The following is a 19,830-nucleotide window of genomic DNA, read 5'->3' on the forward strand; positions in this document are numbered from 1 at the left end:
TGAGTTTTGTAGTGTTCCTTTTTCTTTTATATTTTGGAAGTATTTCAGAAGTTTGGTATTAGTTCTTTAAAAATGTTTAGTAAAATTCACCTATAAAGTCATTTGGTTCTTGACTTGTCTTTGCTGGGAAGTTTTTGATTACTGATTCAATCTCCTTACTAGTAATTGGTTTGTTTGCACTTTCTTCATAATTCAGTCTTGGAAGGTTGTATATTTGCCAGTTTTTATTGTTTATTTATTGTCTTGCTGAACAGTAATAGTGACAGCATTTGTGCATTCTTCCTAAATTATGAAAAATGCTTCTAAATATTTCAACATTAAATATGTTTGCTGTAAATGTCTCTGTTACATGTAGTCTCTCAAATTAAGAAAGTTCCCCTCTATTCCTAGTTTGCCAAGGTTTTCTTTAAAATGTTATTTTTACTTAATGGGCAGATATTTATCAATTGCCACTTTTATGTTTACTAAGATGACCATATAAACCTTCTCATGTGATCAGTGAATATAGTTACACTGAGAGAATTCTGATGTTGAACTATTATTATTGTATTCCTAAAATACTCCTCTGAGTCACGTTGAATACATCATTTTCATATTCCATTGTTATTAAATATGCTAAAATTGTCTTTAGGACTTTCCACATCTAATTCACAAGTGAGATTAAATAAGAATATCTTATTCTTTATAGTTTTTAAAACAATACTTGTGGTTATAATCCTACTCATTTTATAAACTTACCAGTACTTTTTTACTTAATCATATTTTGTTTACCATAGCTCATTTACTTTTAATTCCATTTTTTAGAAATAAATGTACTTGTTCTCCCAGTGTACCACCTTCATTATATCTGTCATTTTTTAAAAAGATTTAAAAAAAATTATTTTAGAGAGAGGAGGAGGGAGAAAAAGGAGAGAAACAATGATATGAGAAACATCAATTGGTTGCCTCTCATCCCCAACTGGGAGACCCCCAACTGGGGACCTGTCCCACAATCCAGGCATGTTCCCTGACCAGGAATGGAACTGTCAACCTTTTGGTTCACAGGCTGCATTCAATCCACTGAGCCACAGCAGACAAGGCTATATCATCATTTTGATACACTTGTTTAGTCTTGAGTAACTCTAGTTTCCACTTTCCTATCAATGCCTATGTATGCATGCGAATATACAGCTATACAAACTTCCTGATGTATAAACTCCTGTTTTTGTTACTAACTTCTTTTATTTTTTATTTTCAATTACCATTGACATTATTTTCTATTAGTTTCAGGTATACAACTTGGGGTTAGACATTATTTAAATAATTTATAATGTGACCTCATGCCCCAATAAATGTAGTAACCACATTGTATCATACATATGTAGTTATTACAGTATTATTGACTATATTCTCTATGTTGTACTTTATATTCAATGACTGTTTATTAACTACCAAATTGTACTTCTTAATCCCTCTACCCTTTTCACCCCACAAATTCCCTCCCATCTGGCAACCATGAGTTTGTTTTCCATATCCATGAGTCTGTTTCTGTTTTTTTGTTCACTTATTTTGTTCTTTAGATTTCCACATGTAAGTAAAATCACACGGTATTTGTCCTTCTCTGCCTGACTTATTTCACTTACCATAACACCCTCTAAGTCCATCCATCTTGAACCAAATGGTTAAGATTTAATTCTTTTTAATGGCTGAGTTTATGTTCCATTGTATATATATACACCAGATTTTCTTTACCCAATCATCTAATGATGGGCATGTAGGCTGCTTCTGTATCTTTAGTATTATAAATAATGCTGCAATGAACAAAGGAGTGGACATATCTTTTCAAAATAGTGTTTTGGAGTTCTTAGAATACCCAGAAGTAAAATAGCTGAGCCCTATGGTAGTTCTATTTTTTATTTTTTGAGGAACCTCCATACAGTTTTTCACAGTGGCTGCACCAATTTGCAATCCCACCAACAACGCTTGTTGCAACAACTTGTTTTATTAATGACAGGTGTGAGGTGAATAACACCAACAAAATGAACAATAAAAACTGGGTAGAAGACCTGAATGGACATTTCTCCAAAAAGGACATAAACATAGCCAACAGACATTTGAAAATATGGTCAATATCACTAATCACCAGAGAAATGCAAATTTTGTTATTAACTTTTATTATTATTGCTTACATTTGGTAGCCTGAATTCTATCAATATTTAGAACTTCGGGGCTTTCTTTTTTGATTCGATATGTAGTTAATTTTTTTAACTGTTTTTCTTTTTCTATTTTATTTTTATATACTTTTTATTATATTTTTACATTACCATTTAGTCCCCTTATATATTATACACCTTCCCCCCCACCAGCAATTACCACACTGTTGTCCATGTCCATGAGTCTTTTTTCCCTTTTTGCTCAATCGCTCCACCCACTCACCTCCCCCCACCACTAGCTGTCATATGTCCTCCATCTATGAGTCTATCTCTGTTTTTCATGTCAGTACAGTTTTTAATATTTGTCATATTTATAGTTTAAAGAATTAAAGTAGCACAGCTTTTAAGTATATGGGCTATGGACAACTATGGGACATTCATACAATGGAATTCTACTCAGCCGCAAAAAAGAAAATTTTACCCTTTGCAACAGTATCGATGGACTTGGAGAACATCATGCTAAGTGAAATAAGACAGTCAGAGAAAGACAAATACTGCATGATTTCACTCGCACATGGAATCTAACAAACAAACTGAATTAACTGCTTTTACCTTTATGTTTTTTATGTTTTTATATTATTTATGTTTTACTTAATTGTTTCCTGAGATGAAAAAGTGTGCTATCCTAACTGTGGCACTACAAAGTTCTCATTTTAGTTTTATTCCACTTTTGACTATCACATTTTAAAGTACCTATAAATGAACAATTAATTGCTTGTAGTGAACTTTGTCCTCTTTATATAAAAGTTCCTATTCACCTTTTTAAAACCTTTAGTGTTAGGTGGCTTATGTACATTTTTTGTTACTTGCCTTATATATCTTTGTCAATCACATTATATTAAATGTTCTGTATAATTTTTAGTTATATGCTTTTCTTATACATAGAATGCAGTTGGATGCTTTTTTTTCCCTGAAAGGTTTTGTACATATGTTGGTTTACTTTTTCATGTACATTTGAACTTATTCATGGCATTTGTTTTCTAATGCCATGGTCTCTTCATATGTTTAATGCTTTGCATTTTTAAAATACATTTATTTGTTGTATTTTTTCACGTATATTCTTAAGCCTCATACCTCTCCAGGTCTCAAGTTAACCAGTGTCTACTTCCTTCTTTTGAACTAAACAGAAACCTACTTATATCTTTACTTTTCAAAACACCACTCTGCCTTCCTCCATTCAACATACCCTTATCAAAATGAATATATTCACCATTATAATAATGCCTTTTCCCCCCAAGGTTATAGAGCTCAAAGTTTAAACCCTCCCTGTAAGTAAGAATAGCTTCATACTTCTATAGTGATACTTTACCTGGCAGCCTATGAAAACATGCCAGGGTGATTCATAAGACACACAATCAGTAACATTAAAATATCTGTCATATTTATAGCTTAAAGAAATAAAGTGGCAAAACTTTTAGATATATGGGCTATGGACAACCAGTAGTGCTAAATAGATTTCATATCTTCAGAAGCACACTACTGGTTTAAAAGCCTGTAACTTACAAAGTTGAAGAAAGATTCACTTACTGTACAGACATCATGCTTGTCTCCATTGCTGAGTCCACTCTTCCTTCATCTGGTGTTTCCATGGCTGATCTCTCTGTTTCACCTGGGAGTTCAGGTGCACAAGCTTCATCAAGAAGTTCTGGAGCTGTAGGTACATATGGTGAAGGAACGAAACTGCTACCACGCAACTTACTGAGTTCTTCTTCAAGTTGTTTCTTTTCTTCAAGCAAGCGAGCTCTATCTTCAGATAGTGACTCTATCAAATCTGAAGGGTACCCCAAGTTGAAATAATAATTACAAAACATTTCAAATAACTGTTAATTTAAAAAAGAAATTAAATGTATCATATTACAAAACAGTACTAACCTTTATCTCGCTCTTGCTGTTGCATTGTACTTTTCAACTTATCACTCAGATCATTAATTATATTTTCTTTTCTCATTTTCTCTCTTGTTAGAACAGTGTTAAAATTGGTCTGGAACACAGAATGATAAGTATGTAAGTTATCAGCATGCACATAGCAACTAGGGCTAAAAAAAAAATAAACCTGCAAATATTTACATGGTACATTTATATGTGAATAAAGTACAATTTACTAATGGTCTTTATTTTTAAATAAAAATGCTATACTGTGGTAAATACAATGTGATTGTATTTCCCTGGTTCCATATTAAGATATTATTGTCTACATATTTATTGTCAAAAGAAAAACATAATTTGAGGAAAAGAAATAAAATGATCAATAAACAAGTGCTATTATATAGCCTACCTATTTTTTTTTTATTAATATTCCTGCCTCTGGAATTTTCCTGTTTTTGCTAAATCTTGATTGCCAAAATAACATTTCAGAATGACTTTATCCCATCTCCATCTCTCATCTGGATATTTTAATGGCCATTGCACCTCTGCTTTATAATGACTAGTGTTGTTATTCAACTTTTAGGAAAACTTTCTTACTATAAAGCTCATATATCCAACTGAACTGCCTACCTAATTGCAGTTTATTTTATAAAGATGAATGAACTGTCAAAAATTTCATGTGTAAGATCTCTATTAAGATCCTGAAACTTAAGAACAGATGAATAATGAAATGATCTAAATCATATCTAACCATCTACCAACCATTTCTATTTCCAAAATTAAGAGTCATGATCCTTCCACCAATGAATAAATGCCAATAATGTTGGAAAAAGTGAGATTTAATAAGAACATGGCATTTTTAGATCAAAATTAGTGAATTCATTAAGCATTGAGTTAAATATCATTTCTAGTCAGAAAGCATCCAGGAAGATCCCTCAAAAGAATATTTATGAATATGTATGTTTATATTAAGCCAGTTCTACATATTATTATTATTTATGTATAGAAAATTAATAAACATTTATAATAGTATATTAGTCATTGCTGTTTCTATAATATAGGGTAGATTTTTAGAAAAGTTAACATAATTTATAATAAGCATATGAAAAACATGGGCCAGTTAAGATAGAAACTAACTCAGCTCAAGTCACTCATATAAACTAGTTACAAATCAAATTACCACCACTTAATATCCTATTTGAAATTGGAGGATACTTTAGAAGTCATCTCTCCTAATTTCATTTCACAAATACTAAAAGAGACCTTAAGGTGAAAAGATCTAAATTTAAATTAGCTGATAATTTTATATTTATTGTTTCAGTCAGCTAATTCATACCCAGCTTAATTTTATAAATCTGAAATTGCCTATGTGTTCACAAATGGGGCAGAGAGAAAGAAGTGAAGAGAGTGAAAAAGATCTATTTTATGTACCAAGTTAGTTTTTTTAAAAAAACTGAGACATTAGTAATGACCTCTTGTTATCAATAATTCTTACTTAAAACTGCTGGCTACTCCCCATCCCTGAATAGTTAATTTTATTGGCTTCATGAAACCAGTCTCTTCTTGGTTCTGGTTACTTTTTCTTATTCCCCTGTTTCAGGCTCTTCTTTCTTTCCTCAATCCTTAAAATGGAAAGTTCTTAAGAGTTTTGAACTGCATTTTCTTTCTACTCCAATAGACATTTTTTAGCTCTAAAAAGACAATTTAAAATTACCATTTTAAGAAAAGAAAAATAACACATTATATTAAATGTGTATGTCAACTATAACATGTGAATCAGTTTCAGAAAAGTATTTCTTAGATAAAAAAGCCCTGGCTGGCATAGCTCAGTGGATTGAGCGAGGGCTGTGAACCAAAGTGTTGCAGGTTCAATTCCCAGTCAGGGTACATGCCTGGGTTGCAGGCCATGACCCCCAGCAGCCTCACATTGATGTTTCTCTCTCTCTTCCTCTCTTCCTCTCTCCCTCTCTCTCTCTCTCCCCCACCCTTCCCTCTCTAAAAATAAATACATAAAAAATCTTAAAAAAAAAAAAAAAGGTATGTCAGTGTTATCCCTGGCTCGAATTACAGCAACAAACTAACTGCTCCTACACATGCCTGTGTGTTGCAGTCCCCTACTCTTTTTTCACATTCAAGGGCATAATTTTGATTGACTATAATCCAGTTGTGTCATTCCTCTAAGTATCTTAAGTGAACTAAGTACAAGCTCCCTAACAAGACTCCCTATAGTCCTCAATGGTCTGGCCCCTGCTTACTTCACAAGCTTTACGATTCACCATTGATCAATATTAATAACTGAATCAGCAACACTCAATATTATTCAATTGTGATCTACCACTAGCCTATCATGGATAAAAACTGTAAGAAGTACAAAATATCTGTACTGATCAGCATGTAACTTAGAATAAAATTTTAGAACTTATCATATTAGTATAAACACTTTCATTTTGCAAAACAACTGAGTCTCAAAGAAATTAAAAGATATATCTAAGATCACATAGGTAAACAAGAAACTAAATATTAATTCACATTTCCTAATTTCTAATCTAGGGATATTTCATTTTGAAGCACCTGACCATGTCACATAAAGACCTTTAAAAAATACTTTTTATCATAAAGAAGATATTTAATAAATATTAACAGGATCAATATAGGGAAATCACATCTAAGATATAACACATCACCAGCTGCACAAAGAAATTATATTTCTTAATTTATATTTACCTTCTTTAGCCTAAAATAATGAAAAGGGGGCAGGAGAACATACCTGTTGTTCAGCAATCAAAGATGTTCGAACATTTTGCATTTCTTCATTCTTTCTTTTCTCTTGTTCTTCAAGTTGTTCTAAAAACTTAGCTTTTTCTTCCTGAAGCTTTTCTTGAAGTTCAGCAACTAGACTTGAAGAATCTTCTCTGGCAGACTCAATGGCAGAACTTGAAAGTTAGAGCATTAAATTTATTTTTTCAAAATTGCAGATGTAATCCAATATAGAGCAAACACCATAACTAGTTGACATCAGAAAGACTATAGATCTTTCTTAAACCTAAGAGTAGAGTTAACTAGTGTTAAAGACATACGAACCCTCTCTTTTTATCTACCAAGGTAAGGGAAACAAATACAAGATTAAAGTTTAAAAGATTACATATTCTCCAACACCAACATGGTTGAATAATTATATCTGCTTCTACTAGAAAATAGTAATGTTTTTAATATAAAAATAATACACCTCTCCAGAGCTCAACCTCAAATTTCAATTTTACTATTCCTACAACTGCAATATACATGACAACTGAGAGGTGAAAAAAAGAAAATGTTTTGCTTCATTTTGTTAGCTAATAACATACACTAAAGCTGAACTTAAATGTTCACACACAGCAAATCTACATATTCCTGAATTCATATTCATTTCCCCCAAAACTTGCTAACCCCAGGAAAGAGGACAAGGCAAAGAGAAAACCACTAACACAAGTTAATTATTATTTTAAGTTCTGGTATAGAAGTTAATCTTACCTACTTTCAACCATATAATTCTTTATGTCATAAAATGTTTGTCCAAGTGGATGATTAATCCCATCAAAGAAAGAGGTTACTCCTCTAGTATATTCTCGTAAAATATTCCCAAATTATTTGAGCAACTAAGTTAACTGATTGTTTTAAATGTACATTTACTTAAATTTAAATGACACTTTATCAGTAAAGGTTCCCTAGCACTCCCTCCAAAACAGGAGAAAATTACATATTCCTGCCTTTGCATGTATTAACAGGCCTAGAAATTAGAACTCAAAAAAGCTGATACATTTGTTATCAGTTGGAAACTTCCATACTATTATACATAGAACTTGAAATAAGGAATCTCTGGTTGATACTATTGCCACCATTCATAAATTGTGTGTATAGCAAAAGGATCCATTATATCCTATATTTCTAGTAACTAGAAAATCTGCATTGGATACAAACTAGATTGTCTTGATGCTTGAACTTTCTTCTATCACTGACTATATTAGATTTGGACCTAGTACACACTTACTGTTTGTCATTGGTTTTTAAAACTCTTGTTTTGAGAACCATATTTTAAAACATTTAAATTTTCCTATATTCCCCCAGATCCACATCCACAACTCCTTGGAAGCATGACTATGAACAGTGAAGTAGGCAGATTTCCAGATATATGGAAACCACATACATATATTCTGCTCTTCTTTGTACACAGGTATACATAAGAAAGTCCTTTCCTTTAAATTCTCAAAAATGATGTTATACTGTTGATATAATTTTTCCCAATTATATAGGAAAGTTATTTTAATTTTGCATTTTCTTCATCTCAAGTAGACCGATCAGCTATTCACATACAGGCTATTTGTATTTCCTCTTTGATTTGTCTATTCGTATCTTCTCACTTTCCTAATGGATTTTTTGCCCTTTCAAAACTTGAATCGTGGAGGAAGTGTTGTTTCCTCTGCATGGAAGAGAAACTGAGAACTACATTATCCAGAATCCTCTTTCCAGTAAATTCTGGGGGGGACTCAAGTTTGTCAACAAAAGATACCCACGCAAAATCCGAAGTGCTAAAGAAAAAGGATTTGTTTATCAGTATCCAGAGATGGCTTATGCTCAGACATGTGGGCAACTTAAGAATCATAAGGGGTTTCTGAATAACCTACCTCCATTGGTATCTCAGGAGACAATTGGAAGAAGTTTTCTAAAAATTAGTGCAGTTTCCTAATTAGCCACCAACTTCGGTGTTTCAGATTACTTTAAAACTACCCACTCATTAAGACTTTGACTCCCTTACCCTTCACTTCCACTACCCAGCTCTCCCAAATTTCATATTAAACCCTTTATCTGGAAATGTTTAAAAGAGGTTCTGTTTTCTAAGCTCAATCCAGATAGATACAAATACATTCCTAGGTGGGAAAAATCCCCTAACGACAAGAATCTTGAGTTCTCTGATCTGCTTTGATCTGAAGGCAGTACACCTCACCACCAGTACAAAATGAAACTTTGGTAGACTAGGGCATTCCACAGCAGAAGAGATGACAACTGTAGTTGTCTGATGTCAAATGACTGAAAGCCAGGTTTTGGAGATGCCCCACTTGTCACTCCAACTCCCACCAAGTCTGCCTTACCAGTGGTAGTCTCTTCTCCCTTATTTGAGATCAGTGTCACCATACCTGATGTTCCCTTCTCAACAAGTTGATCCTTCTCAATAACCTCTCCAACTTTTTCAATATTCCCAGAGACCTTGCTACATTCAAATGTAGCACGGGTTCCAAGGAAAGTTAAAAAGAAAAAAAAAAAGGAATTGCAACTCCAAGATTTTTCACTTATTTTGGAAGAAATATAGGATTTATGGAAATAGATCCAATGTGAATTAGACCAGGAAGAACAAACGAAATGCTAAAACAAGCCAAAATTATTTGTATGAATGTAGTGACCACAGGTTCTAGTTTCAATGTCAGCTTTAATTGCTTATAAGGTTAATTGCCTGAAACCTGGACCCAATGGCCAACATTAAACAAAAATAAGATGCCAAGGTGAGATACTCTAGACCACAGGTAGGCATCAAAGGACTACAGACCAGATCCAGCCTGTTACCACCTATTTGTGTAATTAAAGTTTTGCTGGAATACAGACATACCCATTTGTATTGTCTCACTCCTCTCTGGTTACAACAGTAAAGCTGAGTTAGCTCAAAGACCGTGTGGCCCACAGAGCCTAACATATTTACAATGTGGCCTTGTACAGAAAATTTGCCACCATTCTCTATACCAATGTGATTTGATCCACGTAACTGTGGGGGTAACTAGAACAATTACCCCTTAACAAGGTCACTACTACCTGACACGTAGCTACTGATTTAGTGATTTCTTCCCTGTCTATGCATATTGGTACAAACCAGGGGTTGACAAACATTTTGGGGAAGGGAGTAAAGGCGGACAGGTAATTAGCAAAAATGTTAGCCAGATGATCTCTGTCACAACTACTCAACTCTGCCAAAAGCAGTCACAGGCAACTGGTAAAGGAACAAGCATCTCTGTATTCCAATATAGCTACACTGGCAAAAAGGGGGAAAAAAAAAAAAAGTACCAGAGAGTGAGCAATAAAGCCCATGAATAGTCAGGAACTTGTCACCACAGAAAAAATTTTTAAGTATCCAATGATCTGGCCATGTGAGATGTCCCCTGTAAGGTGAAGGGACAAACTGTTGCTACATCAGCATCTCTGAATTTTGGACACAATATATAGTACATTTGGGTAGGCTGCTATGACTCAGTTAATTACCAAGTAATTTTTAGGGCTGCCTATTCTGTATGAAGCCCACAAGAGACACTCTTGCAACAGGTCCACACAGACATGCAAGCTGCTCTGCCACTTAAGCCATGTTTCCCAGTAGATGCCACATGTGTCTGCAGCAAAAACGGACACCAATGGAGCTTTTAGCAAGTCCTACAGGAAAATCAGTTGAGGCCCTTAGGATTTTTGAAGCTGGTAGCTATTTTTGTCTGGTAAAATGGCTTGCTAGTGGGACTGTACAGATATTGAAAGACTGACCATGGTCTCCCAAGTTATCAGATGTTATCTGAGTTGCCCATCATAAAGAAGATATTATCTAACCTATTAACCCACCAAATTTAATGTACATAGCAGTATTCCACCGACAAGTAGGTGTGGCACACATAGGATGGAGCTCAAAGATGTCCTGATGGTATAAGGTTCAAGAGGTTCAGGTTCCCAAGGCTCTTACTCCTGCTATATTGCTTCTTTTCTCTCCATCACAAGTAGGGCATTCTATACGAGGGGAAAAATACTGGAAGACCTGGTTTCCTGATAATCCTACATAATAAACTGACATTATTCAAAAGCACAGTTTAAGTACTAGAGCCCTACTGAGGCGTTATTCTGAAGAACAGTACTGAAAGGAAATCTTCCTGGTAGCAACAAGTCAAGCAGTGTCCTTGATGTTACCTTGGAGAAATGGCCAGGGCTATCACACTTCAGTGACTCATGGATACCGGCCAAAGACTGGACTGGATAGTGAGTGAGTTGGAAGAAACTAGATTGAAATCTGGTGACAAGGAGGTTTGCAGAGGAGAAATATGGATGAACATCTTAAAGGAGGCACAAAGTATGAGAATACAGAACTCCTCTGAGTACATTATGTCCAACTGCGAGAAACCTCATAATAATCAGATGGGTAAGTTCAACATTCTCTGGGTATCAAATTCTTTAGCCACACCAGTCCTATTGAAAATGCTAATGACATGCAGAAAGTGAGAACCCAGTTCTGAAGAACTCTTTCAGGAGACCAATCACTTGGTGACCCTTGATCACTTCCATCATGAAAGGAACAGTAATCTGTTCTCACAAAAATAGTTTAATATTCTCTATATAAATTAACCTTCCATGACTACAATGTTTCTGCAATAAACACTACTCCTGAACTTACAAAGGTTTAATTTATTGTTATGGTATTCCACTAGAACTGCTTCTGAGGAAGGGATTTTATTTTACAGAAAAACATGTATAGCCATGGCCTCATGCCCAAAGAGAGTCAGATCTCACCACATACGCCAATCTCTAAAGCAGCTAGTCTGATACAATTGTGGATCAATTTATTGAAAACCGTTACAGTACGAGATGGGTGACATTTCGATAGCTAATGAATGCAGTACATGCTCTGAACCAGACACTACTCTGTGAGACTAACTTATAGATTAGAATACATGGGTTGCAGAACTGAGGACAGAAATTGGAAGATAAAAATTGGAATAGCCACTCTATTACTCCTAGAGCCATTAGCACAAATTTTGCTTCTTCTCCCTACAAATTTGGGTCATGCTGATTTACAGAATAGTTATGACCCCCACATGCCCCTAACCCACAAAAAATTTATTTACCAGGAGATACAACCAGAGTCCTACTGAACTGGAAGCTTAAACTACCACTTGGCTAATTAGGGTTCCTCATGTCACTGAACCAACACTCAAAGAAGGCTGTATTGATATAACCGAACTCAAATTATCAGTGGGAAACAGTTTTTCCTACACAAGGGCAGGGAAGAACATTACTGGAAGTCAGGGGCTTTTACAGGGTGTCTCTTGGCACTGCCGTGTCCAATGATAAAGGGTCAAATGAAAAACTACAGTACTGTATTATAGGAAGGACCATTAATGACAAGTCTCTTCGGATTAAGAAGTAAAATCAGCTGAGGTGATGTCTAAGGTAAAAAAGTGGAGTGGGTAATAAAAGGAAGCTGTAAATACCTTCAAGAGTGGAGGTGCCAAACTAATTTTCACCGGGGACCACATCAGCCTCGCGGTTGCCTTCAAAGGGTCGAATGTGATTTTAGGACTGTATAAATGTAACTACTCCTTAACAGTTTTGTGAAAGCTCAGCCCTGCCATCAGGTAGAAACAAGGTGCTGGGCTGGCTAAAACAAGGTGGAGGGTCGGATTTGGCCCGCAGGCCTTTTGCTTGCCACCTGTGTTCCAGAGTTACAAGGCTAAATACAGAAATAAAGAATATATATATATATATATGTGTCTCTCTCTCAATATATAAATACATATATAAATATATACAGAGATATATAAAGCCTGTATATATTAATCAAGTTTTCATCTTTTTTCTTCTCTCTCTTAGTACATGTGTTGCGACAATGCTAGTTAACCCTATACTTTAACATTTAACTTACAGAATATCAAACAGAGATTGTATCTGTGTAGAAAAATTAATGAACATTAATATGTTCACTCTAGGATGGCTAGAATGACATTAAGTTTAAGTCTCACCTTTGGAAGAAAGGGTTAGGATATCTAAGGAGATATGAAGGATATAAGCTGAATCACATTTGACAGAAACATGACATTGTAAATGCCTTTATTTGATAGTTCAATATGAGTAAAAGAGATATGTAAGATTATTGAGTTTGAAATGAGGTGTACAGGGCTAGACTGTTGTCAGCTTGCCATTGCTCTCATCCCTTTTCTAGAATCTGATCTGCAATGTAATGCAGATTCTATATTTTCCAGAAACCCCTTTATAACTTCAAGTTCACCAATGAAAAGAACAAATACAAGGTTTGAAAAGAAGTGCAGCCCAGGATTAACTCTCCAGGTAGATACAGGTGGTGTATCCAGATGCAGTTTCACAGTAGCTTCCTACCACTTTGTGCTGCAGATGGAGCCACATCATTGGGGCTTGAAGAGATTCTTGAATGTTGCAGCAGCTTCCCAGTGAGCCATAGAAACTATGAGCTTTGGTGGGTGCTTAGTGTCTGTTTTCCTACATTTCACTTAGAGTTCTTCTGGCCTTCCATAGTAACTACTTTGACCTTACCTGCCCCAGTTCTATAAACATTTGTGCAACCCCTAATTCCCATATTAAACCCTTTAATTTCCCCAGAATACACGAAGAGTTTCTGTTTTCAAAACAGAAGAGGTTAACTGTACACCAATATACGAATATTACACAGCAGAGAGTCAATCACAAGAGACTGTGTAAAAGTGTTAAGGCAAGAAACAGATGTTAAAATATATAAAACACATATAAATATAAATATATTCACTTGGAAGAATAATAGAACTAATTGCTAATGTTCTAAAAAGCTTTTATTAGCCACAAAACACCTCAAAAAATTTTAAAGAATAGAAAAACTAAAGACCATTTTCTCTAATAACAAATGATATCAGTCAGTAACAATAATAAAACTGCAAAAATCCCACCACTGTACAAAACATGGAATTAAAAAAATAGTATCATCTGAAAAAACAAGGAAATCACTGAAACTTTAATATCAAGAAAGTCACAATAATGAAACTATACACAGCCCCAATTTCAAATTTAACATTTACTAAACACTGCTCAGGGGAAACTGTTAACTTTTTATACATACATACACAATTTAAAAAGAGAAAAAGTAAGTAATTTTTGATTGAATAATTTAGGAAAAAACCTTCAAATAAACCAAAGAAGAAAACTGATCAATTAAAAAGAGGAAAAAGAAGCTCTTGAAAACATTTGAATTTTTCAAAAACTCATTTCCCTAGAAATCCAAAACTCTAATCCATTTTTAAAATCCACTAATAAATCTGTGCAGTCTGTTACTTTCAAAATGTTTACAAAAAACATTAACTATTTAAAACGTACAAGTTTTTTTTATAGCTCAATTGTTACATTTACCTAAGATATGAGAGTAAATCAAGGTAATGCGATTAAACAGGAAACTGATTTGAATTACCTATATTTTAAATTTATAATCACAGACTTAAAGGTTAATTCTTACCTTTTTGCTATGTGATTCTCAAGATGTTTAACTTTTTCTAATAACTCTTTTTCAACAGTTTCTCTCTCCAATTTAAATTCTTTTAGGGCATTCTGAATAGCTTTTTCTTTTTCACAATTAAGCTTCTGAATTAATTCTTCTCTCTCTTGTTCCTGGTTCATGACTAATTTCTCTTTGTCTTTCTCAAGTTTCTGGATGATAGCTTCATATCTCTCTTCTTGTTGGGTGATTTCTTCATCTTTTTGTTTTTCAAGAGCACTCAATGCTGAGTCCAATTTACTCTGCAATTCAACTATTTCTTCTTTCAGGTATTTTTCTATTTCAAATGCTTGGCGATACAATGATGTTACTTGGTTTAATTCAGCTTTAAGCATATTAGATTCTTCTTCATGTTTACTAATTAACTCTGAAATACACTGATCTTTTTCAATTGTCATTAAAGTTCTTAGCTCTGCTAGGCCTACCTGATAATTTTCATTATTATCCTGAATCTTTTGGTTTAGTTTACTTATCTCTGTTCTCAAGTTTTCTGTTTCTTGTTCAAGGAGAGATTTTAAGGTCTCATTCTGCTGGGCTCTGCTTTCTTCTAGCAAAATTTTTATTTCATCAGTTTCTGCTTCCTTCAATGCAAGTTCAACCTCTAACTTACATCTCATGTCTGACAAATCAGACACCTTGAGTTTTAACTCCTGTAGCTGTTGTTCTTTTTCCTGAATAATTGTGGCATGAGACTCTTGAATCTGATTGATTGTTTGTTGATTTTCATTTTGTAATTTCTCCAAAGAAACTTTCTGGTCTGTCATAACTTTCTCGAACTCCTGTTTGTGCTTGACATGCAGAGTGTCCTCTAATTCCTTTAGGTGACTTTGCTCTAAGTTCTGAAGTTCTGTCCTCAACAACTGGATCTTCTCATCATTTTCAACATGGAGCTTACTTAAGTCTTTTAATGCTATCTCTCGTGACTCTTTGAGTTCTTTAATTTCACAATTCTGAGTATGAATTATATTTTCCATCTCTAACAACTTCTGGTCCTTTTCATTCTGCAGGCAGATGATAGCTTCTTTTTCATTTTTAACCAAAGAAAATTCATTATCTTTATTTTGTAAAACCTCCTCAAGGCATACTAAGTCTCCTTTAAGCTTTTTAACTTTGTTTTCGTTTTCTTCACTCTCCTTTATTAGTGCATCAAGTTTGCCTTCATATTCACTTTTTAAAGACTGCAGTTCTTTTTGATGTTTTTCATTTAGTGTTACTTCCACAGAATATTTCACCTTTTCAATAATGTTTCTTATTTCTATTGATGTACACTTTAAAGAATTTGAGAAGTCACACTGTTCTTTTTGTACATATGTTCTGAAGAGGCAGAGGTCTTTCTTGATCGTTTGTATAGTGAACTGGGAGTCTTGGGCAACAACCCTACATTTTTCCAACTGGACATTTAGAGAAACATGATCTCCTAAATCCTCCTTACCACATATATTTGTATCCTGCATACGTCTACTATCTATTGCATTGATAACTGATGAATAAAGTGATTCCACCATCATTTCTGGACTTTGTGGATCACTTATAGGATTAGGAGATGATAAATTTTCTTCTATTACAAACTCATTCACAGCAGACATAAAATCTGATTCAGGACTTTCTGCTAATGAATCCAAGTCTAATGAAACTTGGTGAATAGTCTGTTCTATGTTTGGATGGGGGATAGTTTCAAAATCAAATGTATGTGCATCAATGCTATCTGGAGACAATTCTTCTAAGGGACATACTGCAGGACATAAGGGATCCTGCACAGAGAGTGGAGGGGGAGTTCTTGGTGAGGTAGTAGTTGTAATTTCTGTTGCACTTTCTATCCTTGGTGAGGAAGCTGACTGTGGGGATGTCTGACTCATGGATGCCTGGAAAAGAAAGAGATAGGCTTATACAGCTTCAGCAACATAAACATTTTACACTAATAAACCATTTGAAAGAACTTAATTTGCCTTTTGTTCACTCAGTAGATCTGTAATGGTCTGTGACATTTCGTCCAAACTTTGTGCTGCTTTTACCAAATTATGTAGAGCAAGTACATGCTGGTGTAGAGGTTCAAAGTCACAAAGTAAGGGAACCCTGAAACAAAATGTAATCAGATTAGATTTCTGATTTCTTAATAAAAAGGTAAGTACAACCAAATATTTTAATCTGTCAAAATAACTACAACATTATCATCCTCTTTCAATCAATACCAAAAATAGCTCAAGAAACCTAACATATAATCACTAAAATGATAAATTAGAAATCTCCCACAGTAAGCAAAATCAGAGTCACTACTAGAAAATAATTACATATAAGACATAAATTTATTTTCTGGTCATTTTTACATTGTGCAGAAATTTCTTAAAACAGCCATAGGAGAGACAGTCTATCATGAAATAGTTCTAGTCTGGTATCTCCTAAGAGTGCTAATACTGCTTTCCAGAGCTCCAGAATAATGAAAACACTGTAAAGTGATATCTAAAGTTAAAAATAGTAATGACATTTACCTGAGGAATGGCTGAACTTCTGAAGGACAAAATGACTGCAGAAACTGTAAATCTTTTAATGAAATATCTGGAAGCTCACAGTCAAACTTTCGAGGTTTCTGTGTCTGTACAAATAATAATAATTTACCATAAAATATATGGAATAAATTTATAAATTCTCTTTTACAATAATCAAATTCAGTAAAACAAATAAATGAAAATATTTCAACTGATCAACTCACACTTAACAAACAGAATAAAGTAAAATAAAAATGAAGAACCATTCAATGACATGGTGTACTATTTTTCTGAGTTTTTAATAACTGGGATACACAAGCTCTTGATAGTCAACTGATGTACTTGTTCCTGCCCACTTCTATTTTCTGCGTCTTTTTATGGGAATTCTAGCATTTCTGTCAACATTAAAGAAATCATCTATTTCATTAGTCATAAACTATTCTCAAATTTTTCCTTGACCTATGGAATAACCATGAGGATCTCTTCAGCCTTAGCCCTATATCTACTCCTATCACCTATTAGCATGCCTTGTTTTAAAATGGTAAAAATCATTTTCCCCCATGTAACACTTCCTTGCCATTCACTAGACCTTTACATTTTTTAAAAATACAAATCATTAGTTAATTTCAACTTCTTTAAAAAAAAATCACATGATAAGCCCTACTATTTCTTTATTATATGGCCAAGAAATGAATCTTTAAAAATAAACTGCATTTGTTTCAATTTTTACATGGATTTAGAAACGTTAAGATTCTCTTATTGAAACAGAGTTTCCTAGATAAGTAAGTGTGGGAACCCTATTATATAACTCACTCTTAGATACATATTTCAAGTGCTAAGAAATCCTATAGCACAGAAACTTGTTTAAAAGCTAAGCTGAATGTCTAAGAAAACACAAACAAGCAAAGCAACCTATAGTATTTCCTAAACTTCTTTGACTATGGAATCTGGTTTAAAATATATCAAACTTATTTTTCATGGTTCCAACGAAAGCTACCTGACAAGTCCACTCTATTCTGTTTTTTCAACACATAAATAAAAGAAAGGGGGTCCATGGGTAAAAGAATGAAAAGAGGAAGAAAAATAGGAGAGGACAGGGGGAAAGAAAAGCAGGGAGGGAAAGAAAAGAAGAAAATGGTAAAGAAAGGGGCAAAAGGAGAAAAAGACAAAATACAAATAAAAGAATCTATACCTATCAATCTTAACAGTGTAATAAGACATCCCCCTGTGCTAAGAAGAGTCTACATCAAAACTATAGACTTTGGGTCCAGATGGCAGTATAGCAGACATGGCTGGCTCATCTCTTCACATTACTACATCAAAATTACAACTAAAACATAGAACCATCACTCAGAAACATCAGAAATTGAGTTGAATGGAAGCCTGCCAACTACAGAATTAAATAAACCACATCCATCCAGACTAGTAGGAAAGGCGTAGGCACGGAACAGGCTGGTCCCAGACCCACATGGATAAAAATTCAGGAGGGATATTTCAGGAGTAAGGACTCCCAGGCCCACACTAGGCACCCTAGCCCAGGAATCCAGTGCCAGGAACATAAGTCCCCACAACTTCTGGCTGCAAAAACCAGCAGGGACTGAGTGGGTGGAAGAAACTTCTGGAGCTCCAGTCAATTCCTCTAAAGAACCCACACATGGACTTACCTACTCAGACTTGTTCTTTCTGAGCTCCAGCACCAGGGTGGCAGATGGAAGGGCACCAGAGGTATACAGGGAGAGAAACTGAAGTATCTGGCATTGGGACGAGCAGAGGCCATTATCACTTTGCTACACTCTCCCTCAAAAGAGCTGGTAAACTGGTGCCATATCTAAGACTCCAACAACCTAGATGACACTGTCTGACCCACCTTGGGGATCCTCAGAGGCTCTGTCCCACCCAACTTGCAGGCCCACCCAAGTTGTTTTTCCATAAAAATGGCTGGTCTTGGCTCCTAAATCCTATCAAACAAACAAGAGCATGGCTTCAGTGAGCCCTAGAGGCAGCCAGATTAGATTCGCAGCCTGGTTCTGCCTGGGAATCTCCAAGCCAAGCACAAGTAGCAGCAATCTCAGATTGCTTTACAGCTCAGGCAGGGTGCCCTGGGCAAAACACAGGTGGGGGCTGACCTTGGACTGCACCACCATGGAAACCCCAGGGCCAGTGCACCCAGTGGACAGTTATAGAGTCCTTAGAACACCAACACCCTGCCCCTGCACAGCTGATCCTCCGTGGATGGTGGAGGCTGGTGGTCAGGGCCACAGCCAGTCCCTGTAGCTACCTGGCCAGGGTAAGTCCCTTACACTGATCTGCCAACACTAACCAAGTCTCAACTACAAGAGGAGGGTGTTCTCAGTATACACGAAAGGCGCTACTTCAAGTACCCAGCTTGGGTGAGAGGGGAGGCTGTGTCACTAGACCCTACAGTATGCCTACTGTGTTAGGTCACACTAACAAGACACAGTGTCAAAGCAGCTCTACCTAATACACAGAAACAAACACAGAGAGAATGCCAAAATGAGGAGACAAAGAAACATGGCCCAAATAAAAGATCAGATCAAAACTCTAAAAAAAGGCTAAGCAAAATGGAGATAAGCAATCTATCAGATGCAGAGTTCAAAACGATGGTTATAAAGATGCTCAAGGAACTTTGTGAGGACCTCAGCAGCATAATAAAAAAGACCCAGTAAGAAACTAAGGATTCACTGATTGAAATAAAGAGCAACTTACAGGAAAAGGAACAATAGAGTGGATGAAGCTGAGAATCAAATCAATGATTTGGAACATAAGGAAGTATAAAACAACCACACAGAAAAAGAAGGAAAAAGAACCCCCCAAAATGAGGATAGTAAAAACAGCCTCTGGGACAACTTCAAGATGTCCAACATTTGCCTCATAGGGGAGCCAGAAGGCAAGAGAAAGAGCAAGAAATTGGAAATCTATCTGAAAAAATAGTGAAAGAAAACTT

General features: G+C 35.1%; 1 protein-coding gene across 3 annotated transcripts in view; it reads right to left on the reverse strand.

Moving 5' to 3' along the window:
- RB1CC1 (RB1 inducible coiled-coil 1) overlaps positions 1-19,830 on the reverse strand; it is a 93,223-nt gene that overhangs the window by 14,568 nt on the left and 58,825 nt on the right. For all 3 annotated transcript variants that reach the window (XM_045845041.1, XM_045845040.1, XM_045845042.1), the window contains 6 exons: positions 16,869-16,972; positions 16,329-16,455; positions 14,344-16,244; positions 6,826-6,991; positions 4,065-4,173; positions 3,720-3,963 (listed from right to left, as the gene is read on the reverse strand). In XM_045845041.1, coding sequence (XP_045700997.1) covers positions 3,720-3,963; positions 4,065-4,173; positions 6,826-6,991; positions 14,344-16,244; positions 16,329-16,455; positions 16,869-16,972 — 2,651 coding nt within the window. The remainder of the gene's footprint in view (positions 1-3,719; positions 3,964-4,064; positions 4,174-6,825; positions 6,992-14,343; positions 16,245-16,328; positions 16,456-16,868; positions 16,973-19,830) is intronic.

Source organism: Phyllostomus hastatus, unplaced genomic scaffold (assembly GCF_019186645.2).
Source record: "Phyllostomus hastatus isolate PE091 unplaced genomic scaffold, TTU_PhHast_1.1 phas_contig_449, whole genome shotgun sequence".
Classification (NCBI taxonomy): domain Eukaryota; kingdom Metazoa; phylum Chordata; class Mammalia; order Chiroptera; family Phyllostomidae; genus Phyllostomus; species Phyllostomus hastatus.